The sequence below is a fragment of the Polypterus senegalus genome, chromosome 15 (assembly GCF_016835505.1).
Source record: "Polypterus senegalus isolate Bchr_013 chromosome 15, ASM1683550v1, whole genome shotgun sequence".
NCBI lineage: Eukaryota > Metazoa > Chordata > Cladistia > Polypteriformes > Polypteridae > Polypterus > Polypterus senegalus.
The window spans coordinates 135,998,148-136,016,357 of NC_053168.1; the positions used below are offsets into that span (position 1 = coordinate 135,998,148).

The 18,210-nt window shown below is 36.1% G+C and overlaps 1 protein-coding gene across 2 annotated transcripts in view; it reads left to right on the forward strand.

Annotated features, from left to right (window-relative positions):
* atp9b (ATPase phospholipid transporting 9B) overlaps nucleotides 1-18,210 on the forward strand; it is a 329,584-nt gene that overhangs the window by 63,254 nt on the left and 248,120 nt on the right. For both annotated transcript variants that reach the window (XM_039737704.1, XM_039737705.1), the window contains exon 3: nucleotides 12,090-12,240. In XM_039737704.1, coding sequence (XP_039593638.1) covers nucleotides 12,090-12,240 — 151 coding nt within the window. The remainder of the gene's footprint in view (nucleotides 1-12,089; nucleotides 12,241-18,210) is intronic.

The window sequence follows — 18,210 nt, forward strand, 5'->3', positions numbered from 1 at the left end:
GCACTCACTATCACTTATAAAAGCAATGGAGAGAAGTAACTGTTTAGAAAATGTAAGAGTATAAACAGCTCCTTAGCTTGAAGTTGTTTCTTATTTTAGGGCCGTGGGTCAACACGTTTCACTAGTTGCATATAGTTACGTCTTAACTATGAGCTTGGGAGCATGTGCTGATTTTACAGTGCGTTGACGCACCCACCACGTGACAAACCACCTGGATTGGGACCCGACTGCAGCTGTGCAACGGGTGACACCTCAGCACCACACTGGAACAGTGTGAGTTTTATTACGGTGGCTGAAGTGCCAATCATGCCACCAACTCGAAGTTGTAAGACCTGCTTGCAGGGCCAGATGCAGATTAACGTTATACCCGGGACAACAACAACAACATTGATTTATATAGCACATTTTCATACAAATAATGTAGCTCAAAGTGCTTTACATGATGAAGAAAAGAGAAATAAAAGACAAAATAAGAATTAGAATAAGACAATACTAATTAATATAGAGTAAGAGTAAGGTCCAATGGCCAGAGAGGACGGAAAAAACAAAAAAAAACTCCAGATGGCTGGAGAGAAAAAATAAAATCTGCAGGGGTTCCAGGCCACGAGATCACCCAGTCCCCTCTGGGCATTCTACCTAACATAAATGAAACAGTCCTTTTAGTATTTAGGGTTCTCATGGAAGGACTTGATGATGATGATGGTCATGTATGGAGCAATTGCAGATTAAGGGCCTTGCTTAAGGGCCCAAAGGAGTGCAATCACTTCTGGCATTTACGGGCCGGTGCAGATCCCTAGCCTCAGAGTCACCACTCCATCTGTCTGTACTAATGTCAAGCAATTGTGAGGTTTGTCCTTCAACAAAGTAAAGCTTCAGTGACCCTATAACTGCTTTGGATTATGATTTTGGCATTCTCGTTAAAGATGAATTGAGAAGTGTTAGCCTTCATATTTGTGGCCAGAGGGTTCTGAATCGGCTAAGAAAGCAATGAGGAAAAAATGCTCTTTAGTGGAAACAACTCGGCATTGTACATGTGTATGCTCTGATGTTGAGGTCCAGCGTCACTACTGTGGTTGTTCCAAGTCTAAAACATAATGAGCTGAGATTTGAAAAGTGAATGTTGTAATGTCAATGTGGTGCCCTGAACCTATTCTGGTAATTTCAGCGTCATTTATACTTTACCGCCAGCCTACAAGAAATGAAAAACAGCACTTTTGCTCTTCTTTGGTGCTAGTCAGCAATGACTTGGCTATTTTTAAAGGATGATTACTGCTTGAAGTTGCTTTCTTGCGTTGCTTTGTGAAGTGCTTCATAAGTTTATTCATTGAAGAGCAGGGTGTCAAGATCTGTATCTTATTGGACAACTATTTATACTCTGAGATGCTGTAATGTTCCCAGCGGTGGACAGCAATGACAGTTCTAAGAAAAATGGAACCCCGTTTCAATTTTTGAAAGTCATAGTTGATTTGTTGTTTGTGATAACTGTGATAGCAGAACTTCTTTATCAGCTTTTTAAATGAGATTTTTTTTTTCTAGCTCTTTAAAGAAGATGTTTTTCCTTTGATGAAATCCTCTTAAAATGTGGAAAATTTAAAATTACACACTTAATCACACAACCCGAAAAAGAAATAAAAGGTTGTTTATTGTAGTTGGCAGGATCACCGCTGTGACACAGTAACATTGCTGAGTGTCTCCATCTCATCTTGCAAAATTCATCTTTGGAACATTTGTAATTTATCTGCTCTTTATCCTTTGTTTGTACTGAAATGAACATTGCATTGTTTTTGACTACAGAAACCGATACAGTCACCTCAGAAAGATGCACGGAATTGGTTGATTAGCTACTCTAAAAACCTGCTTAGGGATGGCTCCTGTCTTGTTTTCAAACATTGTAAGAATAACTTCCAGCTCTCCCCAGCCCAGAATTGGAATAATTGAATCCTAAGTGTGGCTGGATACTAATAAGTTCATTTTGTTTGTGTTACTAAATTTTTTAAACTGTACCGGAGGTCATATGTGACACACTTCATTGAGTAAATTGGCATCTTCATGAAAATATATAAATGGTCACTGCAGTCACTCTTACTAATGGAAACATTAATCAGCATTTTATGTTGTACTATGATAATGTTTTCTTTTCAAATTGAATGTTTTTTTTTATTTTTCGTTACATTCTCTCCATTAGGGCATTTATGTAATTTTACCTTAAGAGCTTCTTTTCCAAAACTGTCATACAGATACCTGACGTGAATAATTTTGTTACGGATTTGGTTTCCCTTTCACTGATTTGAACAGTTGTTGAGTTGTTACTATTTCTTTTTTTTTTTCAATGAGTATCTGTTTTAAGTCGTAATTGGCTTCATTTTGCGTATTTTTTTTTTTCTAACATTTTATTAATTTTATTAAAATCAGATAACATTCCATACATGCTGGTCAAGCTTAACAACACTAGGTTCGAAACAAATCTGCTAGATCCACGGAGTAAAACTTTTCATAACAGTAAAAATATGTAAGTGAATAAAAATTGAATTATTAATTTTGAATGTTTAAAATAGGATGGTTTTAAAAATACAGAGGTGGTAAAAAGCACCAGGTTGTAAAATAGACACTTGTGCATTTTTTTGTTCTTCTTATGTTGTAATCTATGACATTCCATCTTTTAAAGTACTTATTGTTTATACATATATTTATCTATATATCTCTATTTTTTTTTTTCTCATCATAAACTTCTAATCTTTTGCTCACCAAGGAAAACTCTGAAAATTCCATTAGGCTTTGGGAAAAGTCGCAATACATAATGCAGACAGATCAATATTCCAAGGTTCTTTTGGCTGGATTGATTTCTTTCTCTTGAGATTTTCATTCCTCAACGTATCAAAAACACTTTGTCTCTATGAAAATAGTGCCACTGAATGGCATTTCCATATGAAGTGCAGGGGATATCAAATGCTTGGATTAATCTCGGCTCTGAGATGGTCTAAATACTTTCAATTAATCTGTAGCACATTAGTTATGCAGAAGCATGGGAAAATGCTGATCTTTGAAGAATGACACAGCTACTGAGCTGCACTTGGCCTCATTACTAAAGCTACCTGTAGAGTACAATTATTACAGTATATTTTGTACAAAAAAGTATGCCTATTTAACACTCTTAAAAAGTGTCTGACACTTAAAACGTACAAAAGCCCAGGTTCTGTACCTCTTAACTATGGTATTCCTGCTGTTCTGGTAACCTTTGAGTTCATTTGAAATGTTAAATGCTTAAAAAATCTTTTTTTTTTTTTTTAATAAAGCTAGTCTAATTAACAGCACCAAGATAGAATTTAATTAGTGATTTGGACAGTCGATTGGATTAAAAAGAGAAAGAAAGGGTGAAAAAGAAGAAATAGTAAAAGATTAATGTGTTACGGAACTATTTTATTGTTATTCATTCAAATTTGGTTCTGGTTGAAGTTGTCTCATGGTAAAATTTTATTAGTGAAATGATAAGAAGAGTCATGTGCTTGGAATTCTCAGATTTATTTTTTTGCTTACATCCTTAGAATATTTAATTGTATTTCTAGGGTTTATTCACAGTTTACTACAGAAAATATTTTTGGTTTAATTGTAAGAACAGCTGCCATTGTCTAGCTTCCTGCATACTGATGCCCACCTCCTAGCCCTGATTATGTTTTTTTTCTTCATGTGTTTGGCTAACAAGCCAAAATTACAGAATTATTGTAAAAGATTCAATGGTAATTAAAAATTGAAAAGTTAATATGAAAAAAATCAAAACCGGCAAACAACTATCAACTTATTAATAATATATTAATCTCCAGCATCGTTTAACAAATGCTACGTAGCTTTAAAATAGCTTAGGCCAAAGTTAAAAATAGACAATTTTCAGAAATAAAATCACAACTATTGATTTACTGTAGTTTTTTTTTTATTATTATTTCAAATGTTCAGTGGTTGTCAAGGACAATTTGTCAATTGTGCTAGAATTTTGACAACTTGCTTTGCAGTATACAGTATATAATCTAAAGGCTTATTACCATGCATAGTTGTGAAAATGCTTTTGCATTTTGTTAGTTTTTATGAATTGTTCCACACGTTATACTGTTTACATTTTATATAGTCTGTTGAATAAATATTTTTTAAATATCTGCTTATTCTAAATTATTTTTAAACAAACAAAAATATTATTATAAAAAATATAAAAATTTAAATTATTATTATACCAAGTTACTGTCTGTTTTGCCTGCATTTTTATCACTCTTTAATTAATATTGTTTTTTTATCCGTATGCTGCTGCTGGAGTATGTGAATTTCCCCTTGGGATTAATAGTACTAGGGTGTTGTACCGTGTTAGCCATTATGAATGTAGAGAAGAGCCAAGCAAAATGACACCTTTTATTGGCTAACTAAAAAGATTACAATAGCTGTATGGAATCTCTTGACCATACATTGTTCTTCTCTCTCTTGTTAAATTAATCTTAGCCTGAGTGAACCTATTAATTTTTTACATTTAAGATTTTTCCTTTAAAGATTTACCATTGTTGTTTCTTGTCCTAGTGTGTGGATATAAACACAGGAAACTTCAGTTTCTGTATGACATCTTGCCTGAAGAAGGGGCCTGAGTTACCTCGAAAGCTTGCATATTGTAATCCTTTTAGTTAGCCAATAAAAGGTGTCATTTTGCTTGGCTCTTCCCTCGGGATTAATAAAGTATCCATCCGTCGCTCACTTGAGCTCTGACTCAAGAGGAACTGCAACAGTTGTAACGTGCAAACCCACCAAAACAAATAAAATATATTCTACAGCGCACACTAGCACAGCTCTAGATAACCATTTAGAGACGTTAATCACTTTGATGTTATGGTTTTTAATTCTGGACCCGGAGGAAATTCTTACGAAATGCGTCAAATTCTGAAAATTTTATATTTCACAATTTGACGCATCTGATAATTGAATTACAGTGTCAATTATAGGAATATTATGGCTTATGTATCAGCATAGGTTACTGAAATATTCTCTATTTTGTGTATTGCTTTCCTGACATAGTAAATGTGACTCAGATTCCAAGATGTATTTAAAAGGTTTGAAAGCTAATAACAACTCTTAAAGTAGTTTAATAAATTTACAATTCCAGAAGTATTTGTCTCTGTCTCCTGCTAGTTTGTTGTGTGGTGGGTGCGGCAACACGCTGTATCAGTGCCTGCTCCCAACCTCAATCTCTCCCTCTTTCTCATCTTAGCTGAACCTTCTCTAGCCATGTAGAAAGCGTTTTGATTATTTCAGCTTGAATATTGTTCATATTTGCATTGAAGAGGTTTGTGTTTTATTTCCTTTTAGTATTTTGTTGTCACTAAAGGACCTGACTGTCTCCGATTACAGCAGCGGTAGCGGTGGGATGAGCATTGACAGCAAACTGAATGCGTAAAAGGCAACCCTGAATTTTATTTTCAGCGTTTTAATTAAACTTATGGTGATTGACAGAGTTCATGCTGGAAAAGCTGCAAGCTTTCTCCCAGCAGCATGTAAATATTGCAAGTGAGTCAATGTGCGGAGAGTGCTTGTCCCTTTTTGCTTATGTTTCTTCCTCACATTTTCCCCTCATCCTTTATATATTGTAGTGAACTAGCATCAACCTCAGAAATTAGGCCCAAAAATAATGCATGTGCTAGGCTGCCTATTTTATTTTTTCATTTTCATAGCAGTCAGTTAGCTGTTTTACTATAAATCAGGAGTGGCTAGAGCACATACACCACATGTTTATAGCCTTTGTCACCAGGATAAGAATATATTATTGTGATGTTAGTTGTCAAAACTAACTGAAAATATCAGACAGAAGTGTGTTTGCATTATCTTGATTGTGTGTGCGTGTGTGTCCCACACAGCTTAACTCATTTTTTCTGATGCAGCTTTGCTGACAAGGCTGGCTTATTAGTATCCATTCCACATAATTAATGGTTTTGTGATGGCCAATTTTTGTATTCTACTTACGTATTTTCAATTTATTACATCATTGCAACCAATGAACTGATTATTGAGCCTCTAAACCCAGTCACTTTGGGAGTGATGCACTACTACAAGTACTTTATTGGGGGTGGGTGGGGTTCACATCAACGACGAGCTGGACTGGCCTTGTAACGCAGAGAAACTATGGAAGAAAAGGGCAGAGCCGACTCTGTTTTTCCTTAGGTGGCCACATTGCTTTAATAGGAATAGTGACAGCCATCACGTGTTCTACAACTCTCAGATGACCAGTGAGATTGTTTGGGGCTTTAGTGTGCTGGAACTATAACATAACTTCAAGAGAAGCCCACCAAATCAACAAGTAAACTGAAAAAAGCAGGCTCGGTTATGGGATACACTGTCAATGTTCTTGAGGTATAGTTAATTAATTAATGAATTTAATTAATTACAATTATATAGCACTTTTATAACCTACTCAAAGCACAGTGGGGACTGACTTCAACCACCCACAATGTGTAGCTTCCACCTGGATGATGCGACGGCAGCCAGTCTTGTTCCTGTGTGCTCATCACACATGAGCAATAAGATAGTGAGGCGACGAGAAAGAGAGAGTCAATAAGGGATAGGAGAGTCCAAAAGACCAGGCTGTGGTGGGCAATTTAGCCACAATATTGGAAGACACTCTACTCTTTTTTTTTTTTTTTTTTTTTGGAAAGATTCCCAGTAAACTTTTATAACCACAGGCAGTCATGACCTCGGTTTTAAGCCTCAGCTGAAGTTTTTTAAAGCACTGCAGCATTGTGTTCCCCCCCTATAGACCACAGGGTAACCTTTCCCTGATGGACTCACTGACACCTCTTCCAACTGCAACCCAAGCTTTTCCTAGATTTTCTACATTGCAAGTACTGGCCTGTCCCACTAGTGGAGCAATTGAATGAAGGCAGAACTGTTAGCCATTATGAGCAATCATGCACATCCTTTCGCTGACACACTATTTTTTGATTAGCCCACAAATTACTCGGCAAAATTGTCAAGAAATGCTCAATGGAGCTCCACCATGCATACTGTTGTACACCTTTATAATGTCTCACTGTGAATTCTGTTTTATCTTTCCTCAAGTTTCTTTCTTACTTTTTTATAATTCATTCATGTGTTTGAAGAGGGTCATTGTTTTTAATAATATTTTTGTATTTTTTGAGCCACCATAAAAGTTAAATTTATGCTTGAGTACAATCTGTCCGATCAGACGAATTTTAGCTTTCTTCATGTTAGGTCCTTTTAGTTTTGCTTTGTGTTTTCTAGTCAGTCACTATAATAATGTAGATCTAGATAGTGTGTGCTTTTATAAGTGGCAGCCTAGCTTGAAATCAAAACAGCAGTCGTAGGAATAGGAGTTCAGATTTACAAAGTGTAGCACTGTCTCACCCAATCAAAATATAGGCACATGGAAATGTCTGATTTCCAGGTGTCGGCAGTAATTGACAAACTTTATGCTTTATTGTCTCAATTGGCTAAAAGTAAATTAAATTATTTGAGCAATTTTAAGTATGATCAGACATAATTAATTTCATCTGACAAGGAAGGAACCAGAGGCTACTGATTAATAATAATAATAATAATAATAATAGATTTTATTTATAACGCGCTTTTCATTGACAAAATCTCAAAGTGCTACAACAAGAGCAATAGCCACAAAGTTGAAAAGTTTAAAAGACTAGATTAAATTTACAATCTCAGCAGTTATATGCTTTCCTAAATAAAAAAGTCTTCAAATTTGCTTTAAAAGTGTCCAAATATTGTGTAGTTCTCAGTTCAACAGGGAGCTGATTCCAGAGCTGTGGGGCAGCAGAGCAAAAAGCTCGACCCCCCATAGTACGGAGCTTAGTAAGGGGAGTCTGAAGCTGCATGCTGCGAAATGATCTGAGGATCTGATTGGAAGTTTGTAAGTGAATCAAATCTTGAAGGTAAGAAGGTTCTGTGTTCTCAGACGCTTCATTATGGAAGATGAAACATCTTCCAAGAACAGCTTGGAGATTATTATTGTAAGGCTGTTCATTTTTACTTGATTCTATGTACTGTACCAACTGATTTTTTTCTTCAAGTCAGAATTCGTTTTTTTTTCTCTTAATTGTTCATAATTCATTCATCTGTTGGAAGAGGGTCGTTGTTTTTAATAATATTTTTGTATTTATTGAGCCACTGTAAAAGTTAAATTCACACTTATGGATCTGTCTGATCAGACAAATTTTAGCTTTCTTCATGTTAGGTCCTTATTTAGAGAGAGTGTCAATGTAAGTGTTTTAGTTTTGCTTTGTGTTTTCTAGTCAGTCACTATAATAATCCTTCTATATAAAAGCGGTCGGGTGTCCTTCCGTCCCATGAGTGCTATGCAGGCGCGGAGTTTCACACACGGCCCGTCCATTTTGCAATGCACGATGGGATTTGTTGTTTCGTTTTTTCCAGGTAAAAGATGATTTTCTACTCCAGACTATGCGATATCTTCTTCTTCTTTCTTACTATATAAAAGCGGTCGGGATTGTCCTTCCGTCCCGTGAGTGGAAAGCGTAGCGGTATTCCGCTTATCACAGACTTACTACTTGCAGCTTGCGGTACGAAGCAACATGATGTGAGCAGAGTTCTGCTGCTCCCATCGTTCCCTTGCTTTTGCGCAAGATGCGCTGGAAAAATAGACAAAATTATGTCTCTGGAAATAATTCATATTGATGGAGTACAAATGCCTCACCGCGTAGTAAATATCAGGGGGGTTCAAAAGGGCGACCTGAATATAGAAAAAAAGTTTAAATTTCATCACAAAAATAACAGAAACTACGAGTATTAAAGTAATACCGCTCAAATGCAATATAACCAAATTGAAGAGTTTGTATAAAATATCAAATTGATCTACATGTTGAATTGCCTTAAGAAGTGGTCAACTTAAAAGGCGGGTCAGCCTAGTGTATATACTGTATAGATAGTGTGTGTCAGTTTACAAATCATGAATTATTGAGCCCAGAGGTTTTAGCAAATAAAGAATCTCTTTCATGGCGGAGTGATGGCTCTGAAGCTATGGATCTGCACCGGCAATCGGAAGGTTGCCGGTTCAAATCCCATAAATGCCAAAAAAGGGACTCTGCTCTGTTGGGCCCTTGAGCAAGGCCCTTAACCTGTAATTGCTGAGCGCTTTGAGTAGTGAGAAAAGCGCTATTTAAATGCAAAGAATTATTATTATTAATATTCTTAGTTTCCAGAGAGAATATACATGTGCTGCTTAAATAGATGTGTACACATACTGTAGATCAGGGGTTCTTAAAGTCGGTCCAGGGGCCCATTGTGGCTTCAGGTTTTTATTCCAACCAAATTCCTTATCATGGACAACTCCTGATAACACTCATCTCATTAAATTAGCTGGTATTTTTCTATTCTCTTATTCTACATTCATAAAAGCACAGCAGCATGATTTTTACATTTATAAGAAACTTAAATATTTCAGTTTTTGCTTTGGATTTAAATACTTAACACTCTTTTCATTATATTTTATCCTTTCTCTGTGCAGTTTGCTCCCTTCATTGTTTCTTAATAACGACAATTAAAAACGAGCAGAGCAGAGCAGACACCCGGGCAAACAGCACTGAATCATGAAAGGCTGCAACTACTTTAGCATTAGACCCACAAATTAGTAAATAATGGATTAGATAGATAGATAGATAGATAAAATGAAAATATTGTTACAAAGAAAACAAATACATTATTCCCATATAACTGCCTAGTACATTTTAATATTTTTGATTTAGTTTTCTAATTTCTATATTGTTCCCAAAACAGAGAATCTGGAAATAAACAGTTCACTTAATTAGCCCAGGAGTCCATTTAAAAACAGAGGCTGGTTGGAACAAAACCCTGCAGCCACAGGACCGAGTTTGAGAACCCCAGCTGTAGAACATTCAGAACCAAGAGTTGTCTGAACTGTCACTAAAGATAAGGCACTTTGATTTTATAGCATGCGTAATGCTATACAGTAATCCCTCCTCGATCGCGGGGGTTGCGTTCCAGACCCCCGCGATAGGTGAAAATCCGCGAAGTAGAAACCATATGTTTGTATGGTTATTTTTATATATTTTAAGCCCTTATAAACTCTCCCACACTGTTTATAAATATTCCCCGCAGAGTTATACAGCATAATCCCTTTGTATTCTCTTAGATATTAGGTAAGATTCATTGAAATTATATATATATAAACACACTGTTTATATACAGTAAAACCTAAATATTATTTTAAAGATATCGAGTGTCTCCGATATCACATGTTACAGCCATTACGATAGACAGGCCATCAGCAATAAATACGTACAATGCAAGAAAAATAGTATACAGTAAATGTGTGTACAGTGACACTAAACGTACGTACATGTACTAAGTACTGTAAGTAGAAAATTAATTATGGTTACTCACCAACAATGACACGATGACTTGTCCGATAACAATGAGTTTAATTTTACTGCACAACAAAGGAGAGCGTTACAGCCCTTAAAGTAGCCACTTCAGGCGATTGTGTAGCACTGCCGTTGTTCTTCTTCTGGCAGTCTTCAATCCAAATCCCTAAAGCAGATTCCATCCAGACTACTGCCTTATTACATCCACTTACGACTCGTTTTGCACCCTGGTTAAAAGGACACTGCGGCCGTAAATCTTATATTCCTTTCCTACTTTTTAAATAAAAAGAATCGTAGCCTTCAACAAATCCAAAACATTTACCTTTTCGGCAATCATTAACATCTTCCGTTTGCGCTTGGGTACGGCCCCTGAAGCAGTAGCAGATCGTTTTGGAGCCATAATGAAGGGCTTGACTACACACAAAGATAAACACAAAAGAGCACAACTCTTTACACAGAGAAACACGTTGATGCTGAATGAGCGAGACGAGACTTCCTGGTTAACACTGCATTCCGCACGCAGGAACTTAACTGCGTGCTCTGATTGGTTAGCTTCTCAGTCATCCGCCAATAGCGTCCCTTGTATGAAATCAACTGGGCAAACCAACTGAGGAAGCATGTACAGGAAGTAAAAAGACACATTGTCTGCAGAACCCGCGAAGCAGCGAAAAATCCACGTTATATATTTAGTTATGCTTTCATATAAAATCCGTGATAGAGTGAATCCGCGAAAGTCGAAGCGCGATATAGCGAGGGATTACTGTATACAGCTTATTTTGGATACATTTACAAACTTAATGTTTAATCAATCTAGTAAATAGACCTTGAATACTTTAGCAATACACACATCTCATAAATTATAAGGCACTTACTGTAAGAATACAGAAAGCTGAAGAGTAACCTGGACGCATGGGACAGTGCAAAATTCCAAGTAGAATGCAAGTTTCATCACAGACACTAAAACCTTCTCTTTACACATTCTTTACATTAAGTAGATTTCTTCTCAGTACATTTTTATATCACAAGAAACCAGCTTTCATGCCAGACAGTTTTAAATGCAAAGGATGAGCCTGCATGCTTTTACAAGTGGCAGCCTAGCCTGTAATCCAGACGGCAGTCTTAGGAATAGGAGTTCAGATTTACAAAGTGTAGCACTGTCTCACCCAATCAAAATATAGGCACATGGAAACGTCTGATTTCCAGGTGTCGGCAGTAATTGACAAACCTTATGCTTTATTGTCTCAATTGGCTAATAGCAAATTAAATTATTTGAGTAATTTTAAGTATGGTCAATCAAAATTAATTTTATCTGGCAAGGAGGGAAGCAGAGGCTACTGAATCTGTGTTCTCAGACTCTTCATTTTGGAAGATGAAAAATCATCCAAGAGCCACTGCTTGGAGATTATTATTGTGAGGTTGTACATTTTTACGTGATTTTATGTACTGTACCAACTGATTTTTTTTTCTGTATTTTCAGCTGTTTAAAAAGTAAATGGCAGGAAAACAACTTCAGACTTATTTGTTTGTTCTAGTGAATAAAGGTTATGAAAATGCCACTTTGGGATCAGAATATGCAAAGAAACTATATATGCAATTTCTTTCACTATGGTTGCAGTGACTAGACATTCCTCCTGCTTATTGTTAGCTACAGTCCACAGTAAAGTTTGTCTAAACCAAGTCTCTTTCCCCCTCTCATAACAGTTGCTGTGACTGGCTGGCAAACACGTGTCGTAGGAAGAAAGAGCTCAAAGCACGGACAGTCTGGTTGGGTTGCCCTGAGAAATGTGAAGAGAAGTATCCAAGGAATGCAATTAAAAACCAGAAATATAATATCTTTACCTTTGTACCTGGGGTGAGTTGAGTCAACACATCGTTATAATTGTAGATTTTATTTATGGGCAAAACTAAAAAAAAAAAATCCATAATTAAAAAATAAAATGAGTCCCTTTCTGTTCTGAGTGGTTTGCAGATCTTACTGATATGTTTGTTCTTATACATCTTCCTTACATCCTTGTTTAGCTAATTGCTGTAGTAGTGGTCTCTTTATCACTTGCCTTAGTAGTTTTGGTTTAAACTTATAGGCTTATCGGAAAACTCTTCACTGTTCCAGTTCAGGGTTTAGAATAAAACCAATTACAAGATCATGTAGATTAGCTGGAAGATAGTTGTCAAAGTACCATTGAAGATGGAATGCTGTTGTTGCCTGCAGCATAAAAGCGGAATATATCAATTGTATTTGCAGCCTTTAGAGATTTAAAACGCCAAATGTTAAGGAAATGAGGACTAATGATATTGTTATTTTAAGAGAACAATATGTGGGAAGAGCTACTAGTGACCTTTTTTCTTTTTGTTAAACAAAATAAATGTGGTATTTAAAAAAAAAAAAAAAAACATATATATATAATATATAATATGTAATATATATAATATATATTCATGTGTTTGGGGCAGAAGTAAGCAGACTGCTTGTGGTAGCCCGGTAGAAACTGTTCACTTACATGTTAAATAACATTGATATGAAAGCAAAGAGCAAAAACATATTTGTCCTCATTTATTTTAATTGCTGCAGAACTTCTGTAGAAGGCCTTTTTGTAATGTTCAGATATTTCCTTTTTTTCTAGTTTTTGCGTAATTAGAGGTTAAATTTAAACCCCTGGCAGTTTACCTTTTCATCATTTTGGGCTAATCATTGCATTTCGACTGATTCACTTTGAAGATAAACTGAGGTGTTCTAAAACTTTTGTCAGGTACTGTAGTAGAAGAAGACTTGTTTACAACAGCGTAGCCACTGGCTAAACAAACGGGCTTGATGGACTTAATGGTCTATTCTCGTTTATCAAATTTCTTATATTTCTTTGTTACACTCGCCTGTATTAAATGAGTATCACACATACTTCCTAATTTAAACATAACTGTGATCACTTTTCCGCTAGTGATCCAACACTAAATACCTATGTCAGGCTCGTTGGACAGAAGTTTCTGATAGCCTAGTTATAACTACGAAAACTGAACTGCATCACTTTTTACAAATACGGTGACAGGCACTTAAAATGTAGGTAGATTTACTGATTCTAATATCTAGTCGTATTGCATGCAAATTTGAAATAAATTCTAAATGGTCATGCACATCAGTAAAATAACATGCATGAAAGCTAAAGTTTATTTTATTTGACTAATTTGCTAATAGAGTGGAGCTGATCATGATGAATGTGTAATATTTTAATACATCCTAGCCCTAATAAAGTGGCACAACAGTCATACTGTGTTAAAGCTGTGAAGACGCGACTTTGATTCTTTTGTGAGTAATTTCAGGAAATGGATCGGTGGATAGACCAAATCACAGCACAGTCATGGCAGTTCAAGTTTATTGTCTTATGCACATGATACAAAGAAATTATTACTTACATGTCTCCCTCGAACTAGAGACAGTAATACGATATCAGCAGAAGATAAAAAGACAATGAATACAACAACCTGCATTTTTTCGGCACGCTTTATTTTTTTCACATTTTGTTATGTTGCAAATTCAAACTGAAATAGGTTTTTGTTTTATTTTGTTCCATTATCACACACACATTCAACTTAGTTTAGAATCAAAAAGTGGTTTGAAAATTCTGATCGTTAGGCTTGCAACATCTTTTTTTCCTTCTAAATGCATGCGTGACAGCTTCTATTTAAAATTTAAAATTTTACTCAGGAGTATCTACTTTACTGGTGTAATCTGGACGCTATATAGCGCCCGACCCGGCACAGACTGAGGCAGAGGCATGTACAAAATAAACAGAGGCTTTACAGCGTCTTCCCCGTGTCACCAAACACTCTTTTTTTTCTCGTTTACCACCACTCCACCTCAAGCTTAGTCCTCCTCCTCCCGACTCTGGCTCCGGAGTGGTGGTGGCTGGCCCCTTTTATAGCCCACCCGGAAGTGTTCCAGGTGCTTGACCACCTGGTCCCAATTGCACTTCCGGGTGAGGTTGAAGATTCATCCAGCCGGGCTGTTGAGTCCATGCAGCACCCCTTAGCGGCCATGGAGCCAGGCGGGAGGCTGGGGAATCACCGTCGGCCCGAGAGGCTGTGACCAAGCATCCGGGGGTAGGTATTGAGCTGTCCATGGTTGCTCCCCAGGAACCTATGCAGCAGGGGCGTCCCAGCTGGGCATGGGACCCAGCCGTCCATCACACTGGTTACTCAGAAACCACTCTAGTCGCCTTTTAATGAGTTGAGTGGTATATCGGAAGAAATTTACAGTACAATTTACAATAGTAGATGATGCATGTCAAAGATGAAATTCACCCATAATAGGTAGGTTCAAGGCTGCTTTATTAAAGAAAAAGAAAGAAAACATGAAATTTGCCTTCTCAGTTGCATCTAATAACGAGACAGAAAGAAATGAAACAAAACAAACCGAGACAAAACAGGTTAAGGTAAGGCAGTTTGATCATGCATATTTACATGAAAAAGGTTACAGGATACATATCAAACCTTAATCAATTTCTCTGATATTCCTCATTAAAAAAGTTGTCGGGCACTAGGAAGAAAAAAGGTAAGCTACTATCTGAAATGTTTTTGCGGATACATAGATATGGCACAATTGTATATTTTTCTAGGGTTATTGAAAACCATTAATTAATCATTTATTAGCAACTGAACCACCCACATGCTTCTTGGAGCTTCCTAATAATAATAAACAGCAAATAAAAGACCATTGAGAAGTGATCAAGAATCCATTTGCCACTTTGACCAAACTACAGAGTTCTATGGCTGACATGGATTAGGCTTTCCAGGGGACAGCCACCTCCTTTACAGTTCACAAATGTATACGCTATTACAGAGTAACTGTTTATTGAAGGCTTTCTAGTTCTAAAGCCTGTGGCACTTGACCCTAAATCAGGGACTTACAAAAATATTGACAAAACAATCTTCAGGTCATTCCTGGGCTTGGGTGGAAGCTCTGCGTCTTGATGATATCCCACTGCTAAGCAGTTTCTAGCAATGGTCTTCAAGTAACGTGAAGGGAAGTGCTAGAGCAAGGTGTGTCACTTTGACTTGAGATTTGTGTTTGTGCAACTAATTTGGTGTTTGAAGCGTGTCTTTCTTTTCATTATTACCAAAGTCTTGTTCTTTTTCTTAAGTTTGATATTTCTATCATCCTAGGAATTTTTTTTCTTATTTATTGGCTGACGATTCTTTGTCCTTAAAGAATCTCTAAATTTAGTGTATACGAACAAACTTTATTTGACCCATGGGGGGAGTTTAGCTTTTATAGAAGCTCAAGAAATATTGAAATAGTATACCAAACAACCCAAACAGTTTTTCAGTAGAAGTAAAAATTGGAATGGCTTCTCAACAATGTGAATATCCTTGAGTTAGCTGGCCAAGGCTCAGATATTTAGTCATGTTGAAAATCCATGGAAGAAGAAAAGTGCAGTTCACATATGGCTGCAAATAAGAAAAGAAAACTGGATGAAAAATACCAAGCCTGAATGTTTTTATTCCCACAAAAAGAAAATCAAAGTTATAAAAAAGAAATATTTATAAAGCCAAAACCAAAACCAGCCATAACTAAAATGGAAATGCTTGTGTAAACACCATCTTTTTTGTTACCCTTTCTGTCTTTTAAATGTGTGAATTGCCATATTGGTTTCTTTTGAATATTTTGTAATTTAAATCTCTTTTTATCTTTTGTGTTATTATCTCGTTCTTGCCCCGTCGTCCGCTGAAAACTGTTTCTCATGAAACATTATGGGCACTCTTAGTCTGTTTTTAATTTTCCGAATCATTCTGCCTTCATATTGACCATTGATTTTCTTCATTAGTTCAGTACCTGGCAAATGCATGTGATCTATTATTCCTCTTTATTAAAACGCACAAAAACTAATGGCTACATAATTAAGAGGCTGATCTTTTGTCAGTGCAATAAAATGCCAACCGTCTTTCAGACAGATAAATATTCTCATCTTTATTGAACCAAGCCACTGTTTTCTCCCTCGGTTTAAATTATTAAATGCACACAGATTGGTTAAGCAGTGAACATTCTCCTAAAGGTCACAAAGTTCATTAACTATACAGTGTCATTGATTGCCGGCCCTTAACATCTTTTCCTATGGAGTGGGTGCTGCACTCCTTATAATTAATATTACCATAGTGTTTGGCACCAACTCGCCAGGAAAGAAAACTTGTTGCCCTTTCCAGTAAAAATGGAATTGCTTTTCTCTTATTTTTTTATTACTGAAGCAGAACACTATAACTAGCAATCCAAGATATATTTTTGTTCCAGATTTTCAAGCAAAACATTATGCTTGTCTAAGCTTTACACCCTCTGTAAATCTTCAGGGGTCGTTATTGATGTTCATGAAATATTGTCAGTTGTCCTAAAATAAAGGACAAAATGTACTATTCCCTTTTACACTGCACCATCTGCTATCATCATTCATAGAGGTGGATGCACTCAAGCTATTTTGTCAATAAATTGCCAGGCCAAAATTACTGCCAGTTCAGATTAAAAAGGCAGACTTTTGAAGCTATTTGGCTAAAATATTTGCACTCCAGAGAAACATAATATTTTGTGTATGCCAGATTTGTAAATCATATTTTAATGCCATACTCTGAGAGATGACAAATTGTATCAAACGTCTGTTTTTCTCCAGACCACATTGAATTACAGTATAATCTAATATTGTTTCTTTGTATCAGTATACTGCTGCTGGATTATGTGAATTTCCCCTTGGGATTAATAAAGTATCTATCTATCTATCTATCTATCTATCTATCTATCTATCTATCTATCTATCTATCTATCTATCTATCTATCTATCTATCTATCTATCTATCTATCTATCTATCTATCTATCTATCTATCTATCTATCTATCTATCTATCTATCTATCTATCTATCTATCTATCTATCTATCTATCTATCTATCTATCTGCTTTTATTTTTACTGTGTTTGGCCCCGAAATGTTTTAAGATAATTAAACATGTAATTTGTAGGTTAATGTAAATGGTCTTTTTTCCACATATTTGATTATTCTGAATATACTGACACTCCTTTATTGTTGAAGATAATGGAAATTTAGTGGAGTTTTAGGTCCGATTCTACTGTTTGCGCATTTAGAGATTCTGAAACTCTCCCGTATTCAGTTTTGATTTCAAATTTGAATGTAAGACTTTATGTTGCTCAAGTATATCCAGCTTCTTTTAATGGTACCCTGTTGCCACTTCAGATATTTGAAAATGTGGCAGGCTTTTTCATTTGAGTATCCACCCCTTGATCAACTTCGGCTGCCACCATTTGGTGTTGGTACATTATTTCACTTCTTCATATACAGTGGCTCTTGTTAATGATCAAAAGGTACCTAGTTTGCTCTCTAGTGGCATGTTTGCTTTGACTGATTTTTGAAACAAATTTTATGGTCATATCTAAATTATCACATAACAGGTCAACCAATAACTATGTTTACTTTTACATTGACTAATCTCCATGACTAATGAATTACATATAGAAAATTTACTGAATTCGGTGATGAAGAAAAAAGAATTAAATCTTGCATCAGTTGCACGCCTCTGTCTTGGACAGCTGATGTGAATGAGTGTCCATAGAGTTTGCTCATGCAGTATAGTCCATCATGCTTCTGTCATATTCTAGTCCTGTTATACTCTATATTCTTTTTCTATTCATTTACTACTTCTGCAAAAATCTCCAGCCGCTAGCTGGAACATAACTCTGTCCTTCCTTTCACCTAACACACAAGGTCTTGCCTAATTTTCAAAGTCTTATGCTTGCATTTATACATAAATTGTATCACATCTGGCAAGCCCCAC